This window comes from Melozone crissalis, unplaced genomic scaffold (genome assembly GCF_028551555.1).
Source record: "Melozone crissalis strain CALT ecotype California unplaced genomic scaffold, PUWL_Pcris_2 ptg000195l_1, whole genome shotgun sequence".
NCBI classification, from domain to species: domain Eukaryota; kingdom Metazoa; phylum Chordata; class Aves; order Passeriformes; family Passerellidae; genus Melozone; species Melozone crissalis.
In genome coordinates this window covers 211,314-227,632 of record NW_026535960.1, presented here as the reverse complement: position 1 = coordinate 227,632, position 16,319 = coordinate 211,314, and the positions used below count along the sequence as shown (strand labels likewise).

Below are 16,319 nucleotides of genomic sequence, written 5' to 3'. Positions count from 1 at the left end.
AGGCCCTCAGGTTATTGGGGAGGTTCTGATCTGCCCAGCATGGCCCAGTCACCATTCCCAGGTGAATTTTCTCTCCGTGTGTCAGCCCCTGTGTCCTGCTGGCCTCACACTCTGCCTGCCCTGTCCTTTCCAGGCTCTGGGATGGAGATTCTTCCTGTCTGGCTGCCAAGGATCTTTCCTTTCCAGCAGGACTCTGTGCTTCCCTTCTCTGTCCTGCACTGCCCCCAGCTGTTTTCCTTGTCGTCCAGCTTCCTGCCTTCCTGCTTTCTGATGTGATTTCTGCCCCACACAGTGCTGGGCCACTCCATGTTGCCCATGGCAGTGAGGGTAGCCCAGTGTGGGGGCTCTCTCCATGGAGGGCTCAGCATGTGGAGGCAAGGGCACAGTCTGAGTTGAGGTTATCTGGGCATTTGGGGCCACCCTGTGATATTCTGCAACTTGCAGCTGTGGATTAAGCTGTTACTGGATCTTCCTCTTTGTGTTCTGGTGTGGGTTTTGGCAGAAAGCTGGGAGGCACAGGGGCTGGTGCAGCTCAGCTGTGCACAGGCTGAGCTCACCTGTGAGAACAGGTGTGTGACACTGAGCCATACTCCAGTGGGACAGACTCCAAACCATGATTGCCTCGGGGTCTCTGGGATGTGCACATGTGTCTGTCACAGCTGATGGTGCCACTGGGTCATCTTGAGCTGGCCAGTGGTACCCAAATGTTCATTCTCATGTCTGAGAGGAGGAAGATGCATTCCTTCTGTAAGGCCAGAATTTCCAACCTCCTGGAATCACGGAATCATTTAGGTTGGAAAAACCATCTGAGACCACTGAGTTCAGCCACTCTCCCAGCATTGCCAAGGCCACCACTAACCCGTGTCCCCAGATGCCACATCCACACATCTGTTAAGTCACCCCAAGGGTGAGGACTCCACCTCTGCCCAGGGCAGCTTGTGCAGGGGCTGGACAGCCCTTTCCAGGGCGAGTTTTCCCAGTATCCAACCTAAACCTCCCCTGGCACAACTTGAGACTGTTTGTCCTGTCCCTTGTTCTCTGGGAGCAGAGCCTGACCCCTGCCTGGCTCCATCCTCCTGCCAGGGAGCTGCAGGAAGCAGCATCTCCCCTGAGCCCGTTGTGCCCCAGCTCCTGAGCTGCTCTCCACCAGAGCTGTGCTGCAGGCTCAGCTCTCCTTGCCTGGTGACACAGCCCTGCTGATGCTGTCAGTGTTTGCCCCTGGAGCCATCCCAGACATTCCCAGTGTGCTCCCAGGGTGAGAGGCACAGCAGTGCCTGGCTGTGCAGAGTGCTGTGTCTGCACACCCTCGAGCAGCCTCTCCCTGTCCCTGGAGGGGCTGATGTCCTGGTGATGTCCTCACTGTGCTGTCTCTGCAGCCGGACACTCTGGGCGCGCTCCCGAACCTGCGCGAGCTGTGGCTGGACCGGAACCAGCTCTCGGCTCTGCCACCGGTGAGTGTCTGCCCAGCACACCCTGCCCTTCCCTTCCCTAAACTTCCCTTCCCTTCCCTAAACTTCCCTTCCCTAAACTTCCCTTCCCTACTGCTCCCTGAGCCATGAACACACATCCACCCTTTCCCTTTCTCCTTCCCCTTCCCGCTTCCCTAAACTTCCCTTCCCTTCCAACTTCCCTTCCCTAAACTTTCCTAAACTTCCCTGCCCTGCTCCTCCCTGAGCCATGAGCACACATCCACCCCAGCCCAGCCCTGCCTCTCCCTGAGCCGTGGGCTCTCCTCTGTGCAGGAGCTGGGCAACCTGCGCCGCCTGGTGTGCCTGGACGTGTCTGAGAACAAGCTGGAGCAGCTGCCCAACGAGGTCAGCGGGCTGGTGGCCCTGACGGACCTGCTGCTGTCACAGAACCTGCTGGAATGCATTCCCGATGGGATCGGTGAGTGCCGCCAGCTGGGGGAGCTGCAGGGCTGCCTTGGCAGGAAACAGGAACTTGTGTGTGCCAGGGAATCAGGGTTCATGGACAGGAGCAGTGGGTGGGACAGGTGAGCTCTGCAGGGCAGTGCAGGTGCTCTGTGTGTGCCAGGGAATCAGGGATTCATGGACACAGCCATGGAGGGTGGGACAGGTGAGCTCTGCAGGGCAGTGCAGGTGCTCTGTGTGTGCCAGGGAATCAGGGATTCATGGACACAGCCATGGAGGGTGGGACAGGTGAGCTCTGCAGGGCAGTGCAGGTGCTCTGTGTGTGCCAGGGAATCAGGGATTCATGGACACAGCCATGGCAGGTGGGACAGGTAAGCTCTGCAGGACACTGCAGGTGCTCTGTGTGTGCCAGGGAATCAGGGATTCATGGACACAGCCATGGCAGGTGGGACAGGTAAGCTCTGCAGGACACTGTAGGTGCTCTGTGTGTGCCAGGGAATCAGGGATTCATGGACACAGCCATACAGGGCAGGAGCAGTGGGTGGGACAGGTGAGCAGAGCTCTGCAGGACAGTGCAGGTGCTTCATCTGTGACCAGGCCTGGTGGGAGGAAAAGCAGAGCCTGCATGGTTGGCTGGTGTGACCCTGGATGGGATCACAGGTGAGTGTAGAGCAGCACCCTTCACTCTGGCACAGCTCACACCTAACTTGTCGCCCTGGCCAGGTCAGCTGAAGCAGCTCTCCATCCTCAAGGTGGACCAGAACAGGCTGACAGACATGACAGAGTCGATTGGGGACTGTGAGAACCTGTCTGAGCTCATCCTGACTGAGAACATGCTGACGGTGAGTGCACAGCAGACACCTGCCTCACACAATCACAGAATTACAGAATCACCAGGTTGGAAGAGACCTTCAAGGTCATTGAGTCCAACCCAGCCTTAACACCTCAACTAAGCCCTGGCACCCAGTGCCACATCCAGGCTTTGTTAAGCACACCCAGGGATGGTGACTCCACCACCTCGCCAGGCAGCCATTCCAGAACTTTATCACCCTTTCCATGAAAAACTTTTTCCTAATATCCAGCCTAAATTTCCCTTGGTGCAGCTTGAGAGTGTGTGCTCTGGTTCTGTCATTCCTGGAGACAGAGCCCAGCCCCAGCTGATCACAGCCACCCATCAGGAGCTGTGCAGAGTGATGAGCCTCTCCCATGCTGTTCTCTGCAGCCAGCTGCAGGGGTCTCTTCCCTTCTTCTGCCCTCCCAGCTGAATTCCTGAGCTGCTCCAGCTGCTTCTACAGTTTCACCAAATTCACACAAGTTTGGAAGCTGCTTTCTCTCACTGACTTTTTCCCCCCAAATCATTCTCTGGGATGCTGGGATTGCCCATCCCATAGCCCATCCCATCTGCCAGGTGCCAGACCCCATCCCAGGCTGCATTTCTGAGGGATTTTTTTGGGATGGTGTGATTGAAAATGGCCCTGCTCCAAACTGCCTGTGATTTGATTGGTAAAACAGGAGGATTGGGAACAGGCAGACAAACAGAAGAGAAGTCTTGACCAGTGGTTCTGTGTTGAGGGGAAGAGTTGGCACAGATCAGTCTATGAGCCTGAGGGAAAACCTGTCCCAAAGATGTCCCGAAAATGTTTTCCCAAATGTGTCTGTTGGGACAGAAGGCAGCTTGCTCCCTAGGCTGAGGGCTCTGCCTTTACCTGTGTGTGCTTACCCTTTCCTCTTGTGAGACAGAGTAGAAATTTTCCAGAGTAGAAATCTATTTTGATTTAGGTGACATGTACATCTTTGAGTTAAGTCTGTAGCTTGCTGTTTAGTCTGACTGCCTGGTCTCACAAAAAACCTATGCTCAGAGAAACTGCTTCAGCCAAAAGACAAGAGATAAAGGAGGAGAGGGGCAGACAGAGCAAGGCAACATGACCCAGGAGTTCTTTCTGATAAAGAAGAATTAGCAGCAAATGTCACTTGAAATCAGTAGAGTGAATATGTATGAGCCTATTGTGAAATTGCAATCATATTTATTTGAGAGAGAGAGAAAAAAAATCTGGAGTTTCCAGAGGTACACATGTCATGTTAGGAGAAGGATTCCCACATGTGTGCAGTGCTGTGATAAACATACCAGTGTTTTAGCTATCCTATAGATAGTATCCTGCAGATACTGTAGTTATAGTATCCTCCTCCAGCCAGGTCTGATGAGCTCCAGGTGGCCCATAACACACCCAGGATAGCTCAGCTACCCTTGGAGGCACAATAATCAACAGCATGGCCTCTGTTGCAGCGTGTGAAACAAAAAGATTTAATAAAAGGCAAAATAACAAACAGAAGAACTGAGCCAGGTGCCAGACGTTGCTGCTCCTGGTAAAAACACCTCACAAAAGCGATTAGTTTCTTTGCTCACATCCTTTTCTAGTAAATTACCCAGGCAGGACTTTTTGGCTTCTGTCCAATTAGCTATCCTTAAGTTTGAGGTCAAGTCCCCTGGGTCCTCTGAGGAGTCTTTTTACTTAATCGAGGAGAGAAACTTCTGGGCTTCTTTCCTTTTAAGGGGACAAAGGATAGTTTTGTCACTCTGTCAAGAGGGGGCACATTCCTACATACCAGCTTTACAACTTCCACAAAAACATGCAATGTTTGTTTGTTTGCACCCACTGACTGGGCTCCTTTGCAGGCCTTGCCCAAGTCCCTGGGCAAGCTGGCCAAGCTGACCAACCTGAACGTGGACCGGAACCGTCTGACGGTGCTGCCAGCAGAGATCGGAGGCTGTGCCAACCTCAACGTGCTGTCCCTGCGCGACAACCGCCTGGCACTGCTGCCCCCCGAGCTGGCCAACACCACCGAGCTGCACGTGCTGGACGTGGCTGGCAACAGGTGAGCAGCCTGGCTTTGGGGGGTCTGGGTTTGGAAATACAGGTGTGTTCCCTGAAATGGAAACTGTGGCCAACACCACCGAGCTGCATGTGCTGGATGTGGCTGGCAACAGGTGAGCAGCAGCACGGCTGTGAGGGGTCTGGCTTTGGAAATACAGGTGTGTTCCCTAAAATAGAAACTGGCCAACAGCACCGAGCTGCATGTGCTGGATGTGGCTGGCAACAGGTGAGCAGCAGCATGGCTGTGAGGGGTCTGGGTTTGGAAATACAGGTGTGTTCCCTAAAATAGAAACTGGCCAACAGCACCGAGCTGCATGTGCTGGACGTGGCTGGCAACAGGTGAGCAGCAGCATGGCTGTGAGGGGTCTGGGTTTGGAAATACAGGTGTGTTCCCTGAAATGGAAACTGGCCACCACCACCGAGCTGCATGTGCTGGACGTGGCTGGCAACAGGTGAGCAGCCTGGCTTTGGGGGTCTGGGTTTGGAAATACAGGCGTCTGCTAAGGAAGGCAGGAGCCTTCCCTGAAATGGAAACTGTAAACCCCCTTCCTCCTGGAAAATGTAAACTCCCTCCCTCCGAATTGCCATAAATTTGAAATTAAGGGGCTCTCAGGCAAAGATATGGGAGCAGGGAATAACAGTTCTTTATTCGGGAAGAAAATAAAAATAAAATAAACAATGCAGTAATACAAAACAAGACTGACAGAGTCAGAACACAGCCTGACACCCTGTGGGTCAGGGTGTTGGTGGCAGTCCCATTGGAATTGTGGCTGCAGCCCTCCTGAGGTGTCGGGTGTCGTTCTGCTGGAGCCAGGGCGATCTGTAGAAATCCAATTGGAATTGTGGCTGCAGCCCTCCTGGAGTGGCAGATGTGGTTATTAATTGTTTGCTGTTGTTATGAGTGTCCCCAGGATGAGGCGAGAGATAAGAATTGACTCTTTAAGTTTTCAGTAGCCTGATTTATTATTTTATGATCTTATATTAAAAGAAAATGATATACTAAAACTATACTAAATAAAGGGGGAAAAACATTTAAAAACTAACAAAGAATGAATAATAAAAACTCGTGACAGACTCAGAGTCCAACACAGCTAGCTGTAATTTGCCATTAATTAAAAATAAGTCGCATGCTAAGTAAACAGTTTACCAAATCACATTCCAAAATAACAAAACACGGAGAAGCTGAAGCTTCTCAGCTTCTCAAGAAAAAAAACCCTAGCAAAAGGATTTTTCATAAAATATCACAGTGACAGGCAGGTGTGGTTCTGTTGGAGCAGGGATCCTGTAGAAGGGTGGAGTTTTCCTCTGAAGATACAGTGGAAGAGGCAGCTGCTCCTCTGGGAATCCAGTATTTTACTAATAAGTTACAAAATAGTTAATTTTTTTCCTATATAAAGTCTTTTAAGGTTAAATTATCTAATTAAGAAATTGTATTTAAATTATTTTTACTTTTAATTTAATAGCTAATCACTTAAAGTTTGTAATGTGGGTTTTTTGTTTAATTATAAAATATTACTTAAACTCAGGAAGAAGAAGGTGAAGAAGGACTAGTTGATGTTTTAAAACTTTATTTTAGCTTTATATATATTACTATAAAACTAATTTTTAAAAATTATAAAACTATTATATAAATTTTTATATTTAATTATTAAATTCTATTATTTATATATTTATATATAAAGTTATATAGAATATAAAGATTATATAATAAAAACAGTAAATAAAACTAAATTACTAAATTCTAAGATTCTGAATTTTTGGCTTTGTGATATCACCTACTTTTAATCAACTGTGTACTTGTAATCTTAGTGTTATCAGTTAATTGTGGTTGTATTTTCTACGGCCTCGTGTCAAATGTAATGTTCTCTTGGGAGTTAGTTTGTTGGTATAGAAAGTTTAATACCCTTAGTATCTAACAGCTAGAGAGGGAGGAGCTGGAGCTGTGTGGATCCCGGGATCCTCAAGGTAGGAGAGCCCAGGCTAATTGCTGAGGGCTTGAACTATGAACCCTTTCTTTTTTCCCCTTTCCTTTTCCCCTTCCTTTCCCCTCCCTGCAGATTTTGGGGTTTGTGTCATCAGTGCTCAGCTGGTCGGTGCCAAAGCCTCGTCCATGGTGTGTGTGTGTCTGGAGCTGTTCTGAGAGCTCCTGTGGTTCTGTGTTTGGTGTTGGTGGTTTTGGGAGCAGTAGGACACTGACCACAGCTTGTGTAGGGAGCATTCTGTACTCTGGTCTGTGAGGGCATTGCTTTTCTGTTTGTAAACCCCTCCACACTGTTGGAGGGAGCTGTCCTCTGCTAGAGGCTGGTGAGGATGGGGTACTGCAGCCTGGTCCCACAGGCAGGGACAGAACCAGCTGGGAACAGGCCTGGGGCATCCACAGCAGCTGGCTCTGTCCCTGTCTGCTCAGCTGGGCACTCTGGAGCTGAGCTGAAGCTCCTTCCTGACCAGGAAAGTTAACAAGCAGTTGCTCTTCTCTTTTGCAGGCTGCAGAACTTGCCCTTTGCTTTGACAAATCTCAATCTGAAGGCCCTGTGGCTGGCAGAAAACCAGTCCCAGCCCATGCTGAAGTTCCAGACCGAGGATGATGAGAAGACAGGAGAAAAGGTTCTCACTTGCTACCTGCTCCCCCAGCAGCCCTCTCCCAGCCTGGGTAAGAATCTGCAGCACCAGCACAGGCTGCAGAGCCTTTGCTCTGGAGGGGGCTGAAACCTTCTCGGCTGGGCTGTCCTTGATGGGATTCCTGTGGCACATCCAGGCTCTTGTGTGGATGGATCTGGGGCACCCTTCCCAGGCAGTCATTTTTAAAACTGAGGAATTGCTTTCTGACAGGTAACAGGGCCCTGCAGCCTCATCTTTGAGTGCTCTGCTTGGATCTGCTGGCCAAGCAGTGAATTTTCATTGTCCTGTCAGCATGTTATGTGTGATGGTGTTCACAGGGGTCCCAGGATGAGGGAGGAGATGAGAATGTTGACCCCATGTTTCAAAAGGCTGATTTATTGTTTTATGATATATATTATATTAAAATTGTACTAAAAGAATAGAAGAAAGGATTTCATCAGAAGGCCAGCTAAGAATAGAAAAAGAATGATAACAAAGGCTTGTGACTGACTGAGACAGTCCGAACCAGCTGACTGTGATTAGCCATTAATTAGAAACAACCACATGAGACCAATCACAGATCCACCTGTTGCATTCCATGGCAGCAGATAATCATTGTTTGCATTTTGTTCCTGAGGTCTCTCAGCTTCTCAGGAGAAAAGATCCTAGCAAAAGGGTTTTTCAGAAAATATCATAGCTACAGCTATTCCTGCCTGAATTCTGCCTTTTCCTGCACTCCTTGGGTAAGGAGTGCTGGAGCTGAAGCATCAGACACCTCTGGAGGCTGCTGTAGGTCTGGTGGGAGGTGTACAGAAGATGACAGGATGGTGAGGCCACAGCCTTGGTCCTCAAGGCCTCTGATGCCATGGGCAGATACAGCAGAAGCTCCCTAATGGGATAAGAGCTGACCTCCATCCACATCTACAACCCTGCTCTTCCCAAAAGGAGCTCCCACTGTGTTCCCTTCCTCCCCAGAGAACCTGCTGCAGAACAGCGTGGATGAGAGCTGGACAGACAGCAACTTGAACAGAGTCAGTGTGATCCAGTTCCTGGATGAGCCCAAAGGGGATGAGGATGAGGAGTCTGGAGCTGAGAGACGGGTAAGGAATTCCTGGAGCTTGTTGGCTTCTGTGGGAGCACAGGGACAAGCTGAGCTTCCAGAGATGGGGCCACTGTGGTGTCCATGTTTTACACTGCTGTAGGTGTGTGATTTGCACAGTCTGAAGGCTCTTTGGTGCCCAGGCAGGAGGGGAAGGGGATGAATTCCCTGGGATCCATGGTCCAGAGCCATATTTTGAGGCTTTTCTATGGGAGTGGGGTACTCAAAATGTCCAGAGATCCCAGCAGACCACTGTCAGGGTAGGGCTTTAGCTCACCCCCACCATGGGGAAAGGCTGCCCAGCCCAACCCAGGCCATCCCCATCCCTCCAAGCATGCAGTGCAGCCCACTGTCAGGGTTCTTTTGGCCAGGGTCAGGATTAAGTGTGTGAGACAGGATTTCTTGCTGGGACTCGGATGTGTATTAGTTCTTATCCATGCTACAGTCTCACAAACCGTGAGTTCTGCAGCACTTCACTCTTAACAAGCTAAAAAATGGACCTGTATCTCTCTCTACAAGGCATTTTAAGGATAAACTGTACAATTAAGAAATGACACCTAAACTATTTTTACTTTTAACCCAATAACCAACCACCCATGCCCTGCAATGTGGACTTTTCTATCCAGTTACACAAAACCACCCAAACTCATGGAGAAGAAGGTGAAGAAGAAGGACCAGCCTCTGCCCTAAAACCTCCATTTTACTTTATGTATATTACTATATTTCAAAACCTTAAACTGTAAGTTTTCCACCCTGTGATAGGACACACTTCTGTTCAAACTCCACACCCACAATCCCAGTTCGGTCATTCAATCTTGGAAGCCTTCTCCACAGCCTCAGGTAAATGCAGTGTTCTCCTGGGGATCAGTGCCTGGCAGCACAGAAAGTCTGAAATTCTCAGCACCCACGGTTCCAGCAGCCCATGCTGTGGAGTGTCCTGTTAGTAAAATACTAAACACTGCCTCAAAACCTGCAAGAGCTGGTTGTGCTTCCAGGCCAGATGCAAAGGCCAGGACAGCAGTTCTCAGTGAGTGTTCTGAGGGTTTCAGTCTCCTGCAGGACTTTGTTCCTTTTTAGTTTATGGAAAGCCATCCTTGAGATCTGAGTCCTTCCAGTGAATGGTGTTGGCAGCTGTCCTGGCAATGCGTGTGTGCTGCTGGCATTGGGAGCTTTGGGGATTTTTGGAATTGTTCTCAGCATTGTGACTGGTTTTAGAATGCTGGTTTTCTTGGCCCTCCACCTGGGATGGAAGTCTATAAGCAGCACCAATTCTGCTGCATTTGGGCTGGGCAGACCTGTTAAATCCAGAGGAGTTAGGAGGACATCCCAAGATTTCTCACCTGTGCTCTGGAGGAGTTTCTGTGTCGAGAGTTTTTAATTTACTAAGCCTGAAACACCACTTTAAACTTCCCAGCTCCATCATTCTTCCCAAAGCCCCTGTTAGCTGGAGAGCAGGATGATGGAGAGAGCTGTCAGGGCTCCCCGTCTCTGTTCTTTTCCCATTTCCAGGCTGAGGAAGGCCTGGAGCAGGTCCTGCAGCAGGAGGGGTTGGTGGTGTCCCCTTGGGGCTCTGGATCTGATAAAGGTGTTGCTTACCTGCAGAGGGTCATGGCCTGGTGTCTGGCTTTGAACACACAGGTGTGTGCTAAGGAAGGCAGGAGCCTCCCCTGAAATGGAAAATGGAAGCCCTCTCCCTCGGAATTGTCATAATTTTGAAATTAGGGGGCTCTCACGCAAAGATATGGGAGCAGGAATAACAGTTCTTTATTAGGGAAATTAAAAATACAACTGCAATAGTACAAACAACAAAAAAAACCCCATTGAAAGAGTCAGGATAGACCTGGCCCCCCTGTGTGTCAGGGTGGTGTCCCAGCCCCATCCCACGGGGGCTCAGCCCTCCTGCAGTGCCAGCTGTGGCTCTGCTGCAGCAGGGATCCTGCACAAGGGGGGAGTTTTCCTCTGCAGCTCCAGGGCTGCTGCAGATGGGCCTGGGCTCCTCTGGGAATGCAGGGGAACAGAGAGCTGCTCCTCTGGGAATGCAGGGAGCAGAAAGCTGCTCCTCTGGGAATGCAGGGGAACAGACAGCTGCTCCTCTGGGAATGCAGGGAGCAGAAAGCTGCTCCTCTGGGAATGCAGGGGAACAGAGAGCTGCTCCTCTGGGAATGCAGGGGAGAGGAAAGCTGCTCCTCTGGGAATGCAGGGGAACAGAGAGCTGCTCCTCTGGGAATGCAGGGAGCAGAAAGCTGCTCCTCTGGGAATTCAGGGGAACAGAGAGCTGCTCCTCTGGGAATGCAGGGAGCAGAAAGCTGCTCCTCTGGGAATGCAGGGGAACAGACAGCTGCTCCTCTGGGAATGCAGGGAGCAGAAAGCTGCTCCTCTGGGAATGCAGGGGAACAGAGAGCTGCTCCTCTGGGAATGCAGGGAGCAGAAAGCTGCTCCTCTGGGAATGCAGGGGAACAGAGAGCTGCTCCTCTGGGAATGCAGGGGAGAGGAAAGCTGCTCCTCTGGGAATGCAGGGGAACAGAGAGCTGCTCCTCTGGGAACGCAATGGAGCAGAAAGCTGCTCCTCTGGGAATGCAGGGGAGAGGAAAGCTGCTCCTCTGGGAATGCAGGGGAACAGAGAGCTGCTCCTCTGGGAATGCAGGGGAGAGGAAAGCTGCTCCTCTGGGAATGCAGGGGAACAGAGAGCTGCTCCTCTGGGAACGCAATGGAGCAGAAAGCTGCTCCTCTGGGAATGCAGGGGAACAGAAAGCTGCTCCTCTGGGAATGCAGGGGAACAGAGAGCTGCTCCTCTGGGAATGCAGGGGAACAGAAAGCTGCTCCTCTGGGAATGCAGTGGGCAAAGGCTGCTCTGGTATCCCAAACCTCAGAGTCTATCCAGGTTGGAATGCTTGGCTCCTCCCCATGGGCAGAACATCTCTCAGTGGGATGATGGAATTTTATCAGCCATACAGGGACACTCACTGGCCTGCGAACAGAAGATAATTAATAATTAATGGCCCATGAACAGAAGCTGTCTCCTGGAGGGAAGACTGGTTTGTAGAAGAGATAACCTGCCCAATGAACAGCAGATAACTGCCCCAGCTCTGACAGTTGGTGATAGAATGCACACACATCTCACAAGCCAGGAGCCTGGCAGTGCTGGCAGGCTGGAATCCCCCCTGAGGGTTTCTCCTTGCAGGGCCTGCAGCGCAGAGCCACCCCTCACCCCAGCGAGCTGAAGGTGATGAAGAAGGTGATCGAGGTGCGGCGCAGCGAGGTGAACGCTGCCAAGGCTGATGCCAACCCCAGCTCCCCCAACTCGGAGGTGAGTGCTGGGCCCTGGGCAGTGCAGAACCACAGAGAACAGGGTGGTGGTGTTCACAGGGGTCCCAGGACGAGGGAGGAGATGAGAATCTTGGCTCCATGTTTCAGAAGGCTGATTTATTATTTTATGGTATTTATTATATTAAAAGAAAATGATATACTAAAACTATACGAAAAGAATAGAGAAAGGATTTCATCAGAAGGCTTACAAGGAAAGGAAGGAATGGAATGATAATAAAATATAATTAATATTTTATTATTATAATAAAATAATAAAATCTTGTCACTGACCAGAGAGTCTGAGACAGCCGGACTGTGATTGGCCCTTAATTAAAAACAACCACATGAGACCAATCACAGACGCACCTGTTGCATTCCACAGCAGCAGATAACCATTATTTACATTTTGTTTCTGAGGCCTCTTGGCTTCTCAGGAGAAAAGATCCTAGCAAAAGGATTTTTCATAAAATATGTCTGTGACAGTCACGGAATGGGTTGGGCTGGGAGGAATCTTATGCATCACTGAGTTCCACCTCCATGCCATGGCAAAGACATCTTCCACTGGGAACATCTAGCATATAAAAGGACTTACTTTTGGGAAAGATTGGGAATGGATTGCCTGGGAAGGTTGGGAATCTGCCTTGAGATGTCATGGGGAGCCTGTGAAACAGAGCAGGAGGTAGAACCAGGAGGCAGAGAACAGTGGAAGGGAAATTGTGTGTATCAGTACCAATTTTACAGCACAGGGAGAAGGAGAGAAGGCTCTGATAATCCCAGTAAAGAGTGGTGGGGATGGAGCACTTGCAGGAAGCACCTTGCTGCCCTGGTGGGAGCTGGGAATAAATCCCTAAACCAGAGGATGCACCCAGTCCCATGGAGGGAGCTCAGGAGGGGAAGCTGTGGGCGCCCTGAGGAGCAGCTGGTTCTGTTGGAGCTGCATTGCCCCCTCACACCAGTGACTCTGCTCCGGCTCCATGCTGACCACCAGAACCCTTTTCTCAGGAGAAGAGGCTGAGTGCCACGTCCAACCGCAGCGAGGACTCGCACCTGTCCGCCAGCACGGCCTCCATGGAGGGCAGGGCAGAGGACAGGGACAGGGGCTGGCCCAACGGGCAGCTGCCCGACCTGCACAGGGACCTGCACAAGGACAGCAAGCCCAGGGCCCAGGAGGAGCACAAGGAGCCTGCTGACCACGAGGAGGAAGATGTGGAAGTGGAGTACAATGAGGTACGAGTCTGGGAACTGCTGCAGGATCGTGAGAAACAGTGAAGGGAGCTGGAAGTTTCAGAGAAGTGGGAAATAGAGGTGCAGGGAAATGGATGTGGGCTTTGGGCATCGCTGGAGGCAGATCCAGGCTGTAGAAGGCAGTGCAGGCAGAGGCTGTGGGAGTCTGGCAGGCTGTAGGAAATCTGCGGTGGTTGCGAGGGGTTTGAATGCCCTCCGTCCCTGGAGCTGACAGAAGAGTGCCTGGAGAAGGTGTGATTGTGGAAAAATGCAAGGATGGGGAATTGGGAATGTATTCCTGCCTTGTGCTGGGCGCAGCAGCAGTGCCACCGGCCTGGGGAAGGTGTGATTGTGGAAAAAGGCAAGGATGTGTGGAATTGGGAATGCATGCAGTGCCACTGGCCTGGGGAAGGTGTGGCTGTGGAAAAATGCAAGGATGGGGAATTGGGAATCCATTCCTGCCTTGTGCTGGACACAGCAGCAGTGCCACCAGCCTGGGGAAGGTGTGATTGTGGAAAAAGGCAAGGATGGGGAATTGGGAATCCACTCCTGCCCTGTCCTGGGCACACCAGCAGTGCCACCAGCCTGGGGAAGGTGTGGCTGTGGGAAAAGGCAAAAAGGAATTGGGAATCCATTCCTACCTTCTCCTGGGCACGCCAGCAGTGCCACTGGCCTGGGGAAGGTGTGGCTGTGGAAAAAGGCAAAAAGGAATTGGGAATCCATTCCAGCAGTGCCCCCGTCTCTGCCTGCGTGGCAGAGGGCTCCCAGGGACAGCAGCTTCTGTGTGCCAGCCCTCTGTCCCCTGGGGCTCACACTGTGTCTGGGCTCTCCTGTCACAGCCCACCGTGCACTTTGCCGAGGACACGCTGATCCGCAGCGAGGATGAGGATGAGGACGAAGAGCGGCCGTTCCCCGTGGAGAAGCAGAGGCTCATCCGCAAGGACACGCCCCACTACAAGAAACACTTCAAGATCACCAAGTTGCCCAAGCCAGAGGCAGTGGTGGCACTCCTGCAGGGGCTGAACAGCGATGGGGTCCCCAAAGAGGAAGAGGAGCTGGGAGGCTGCAATAATAACACAGAGCCCAGGGATCAGGAGGAAGTGTGGGATGAGGAGGACAGAAAGAATGGAGCTCTGTCTGCTCAGCCCTCTGTGAAGGTAAGGTCTTGTGGGGAGGGGGAGCTCACAGGGCTGCAGGCCTGCCCCCTGCTCCTGTGGCCAGCAGCCAGGTTGATGTGGTGCTGAGGAAGGCTCTGGCAGGAGCTGCAGCACTGGGGCAGAGCTGCAGGTCACTGGGGCTCGTGGGGCTGCCCTAGAGCTGTGCTGTGTGGCTGTGTCTGACACCTCCACTGTGTCCAGCTCCTTGCACCAGCCCTATGCCATGTGCTATAGGGACAGCTCTGTCTCACCTCTAGTGGGTTCTGCTGCTCCTTCCAGCCTCCTCCTCCTCACTGCTGGTTGTTGCTGCTGGTTCACAGCAGGATGAGCTTTGTCCCTGTGTGGATTCAGTCTTAGACTGGCACTTGTTGGCACAGTGCTTCCTGGAGCGTGTCAGTGCAGCCAGGAGTGTGCCCTTGCCTGTGCTGCCACCCACACACAGCCTGAGGGAGGCTGCACTGGGATTAGGGCAGCTTGGGCTCTGAAGTTTGGCCTTACTGGTTATACTGGGGCTTAGGAGATGGGGGTCCTGGGCTCTCCTCATCTGAACCCCCACGTTTGGTGAGGGGCACACAGAGGTTCCTGCCTGAGGAGGTTCCTCACAGTGGAGTGGGGATACATGGATGAGGGACTCCTCAGGAGGTCAGCCCAGTTCTCACCCAAGGGTTTGCGGATTTTGTGAGTTGTGTTTGGTGGGCGGAGGTCAGGATGTGGCTGAGTCTCCATCCCAGTGTGACATCAGCAGATCTCAGGGTGAGATGTGGGTCTCTGGAAGGGGCTGGAGTGCTTCTGCTGCAGCTGCACCTGCTCCAGGTGCTGGGGTCATTCCCATCCCTGCTGGAGCTCGAGTTGCCCAGGGAAAGGTCCTGTCCCTCACTTTCCCTCAGTGGGTGCTTGCCTTGCTCTGTGTGAGCCAATGCAGCTCATCTTGTGCTCCCTGGGGCTGAGGCCACTTTTCCCACCGCTGGTGAGGTCCCTCAGAAGGAATGCTAAGCTGTCCCAAATCCCCTTCATCCAGGGGAATGGAAAGGAATGTTTAAACTGTCCCAGTCCTCCCATCATCCTCACCTGAAAAGGTCATTTCAGCTGGGCACTGAGCTGAGGAGGCACTGCCCCACTGCAGAGCCTGTGGGGCCTGCTCAGGGTGGGAACCTGTCAGAAATGACCCTGGGTCCCAGCTCAGCCTCTGCTGGGGCTCAGCTCTCCTCCCTGGGCTGAGATGGATGCCTGCTCCATTTATGGCCAGCAGTGGGGATGGATGCAGGGAGCAGGGTCCCTGGGCAGGAGGTGCCCTGAAGGAGGAGGCAGCTGAAGCCTACAGCCAGAGGGCTTTGTTGCAAGGACAGTTGGTTTTCAGAAGAAATCCTGAGGTTTCCTGCGCTTGAGAGCAGGATCCCAGGTGCCTGTCAGGGGGTGCTTTTGCACTGGAGAAAGGGATTGGAGCAGTTGTGTTTGGGACTGCAGTTGTGTTTGGGACTGTTTCTTTGCTTTTTTGCAGTTGTGTTTGGGGCTGCAGTTGTGTTTGGGACTGCTTTTTTGCAGCTGTGTTTGGGACTGCAGTTGTGTTTGGGACTGCTCGTTCCTGTGCAGCAGCTTGTGGCACCACAGGCTCCTCGGTGCTTCCTCCTGTGTATAACCCTTCCTGTTCCCAGGCTGACCTGGAGGGGATGAGGTCAGCTATTGGTGACCCTCAGGGTGCCAGCCTGGCCAAAGCCTGGCCTCAGGGGTGCCCTTGGCAGGGCTGGCTGGCACCTGGCACTCTGGGAGCCCATGAGCAGCCCTGCTGGGGTGCTGAGCAGGGCTGGGGGCTGCTCTGGGGCTGAGGGTCAGCTCTGGAGCTGTGCTGTGAGAGGGCTCAGCTGTGGAGCTCTGGGGGTCAGCAGTGACTCCTTTGGGAGCTCTGGAGTTTAGCAGTGACCCCAGGAACTGGATCAGCCCCAAAGCTCCTGAGCTCAGCAGGGACTCGGGGAACTCTGGAGCTCAGCAGTGGCCCTAGGAGCTGGTCAGCCCCAAAGCTCCTGAGCTCAGCAGTGACCCCAGAGCTCTGGAGCTCAGCAGTGACTCTGGGAACTCTGGTGCTGAGCAATGACACCAGGAGCTCCAGAGCTGAGCAGTGACCCCAGGAGATCTGGAGCTCAGCAGTGACCTCGGGAGCTCCAGAGCTCAGCAGTGACTCTGGGAGGTGGATCAG

The 16,319-nt window shown here is 52.3% G+C and overlaps 1 protein-coding gene across 13 annotated transcripts in view; it reads left to right on the top strand.

Annotated features, from left to right (window-relative positions):
- SCRIB (scribble planar cell polarity protein) overlaps nucleotides 1–16,319 on the top strand; it is a 134,911-nt gene that overhangs the window by 36,952 nt on the left and 81,640 nt on the right. For all 13 annotated transcript variants that reach the window (XM_054293844.1, XM_054293841.1, XM_054293846.1 and 10 more), the window contains 9 exons: nucleotides 1,377–1,451; nucleotides 1,743–1,887; nucleotides 2,595–2,713; nucleotides 4,546–4,745; nucleotides 7,228–7,394; nucleotides 8,318–8,442; nucleotides 11,623–11,748; nucleotides 12,750–12,974; nucleotides 13,811–14,128. In XM_054293844.1, the coding sequence (XP_054149819.1) occupies nucleotides 1,377–1,451; nucleotides 1,743–1,887; nucleotides 2,595–2,713; nucleotides 4,546–4,745; nucleotides 7,228–7,394; nucleotides 8,318–8,442; nucleotides 11,623–11,748; nucleotides 12,750–12,974; nucleotides 13,811–14,128 (1,500 nt within the window). The remainder of the gene's footprint in view (nucleotides 1–1,376; nucleotides 1,452–1,742; nucleotides 1,888–2,594; nucleotides 2,714–4,545; nucleotides 4,746–7,227; nucleotides 7,395–8,317; nucleotides 8,443–11,622; nucleotides 11,749–12,749; nucleotides 12,975–13,810; nucleotides 14,129–16,319) is intronic.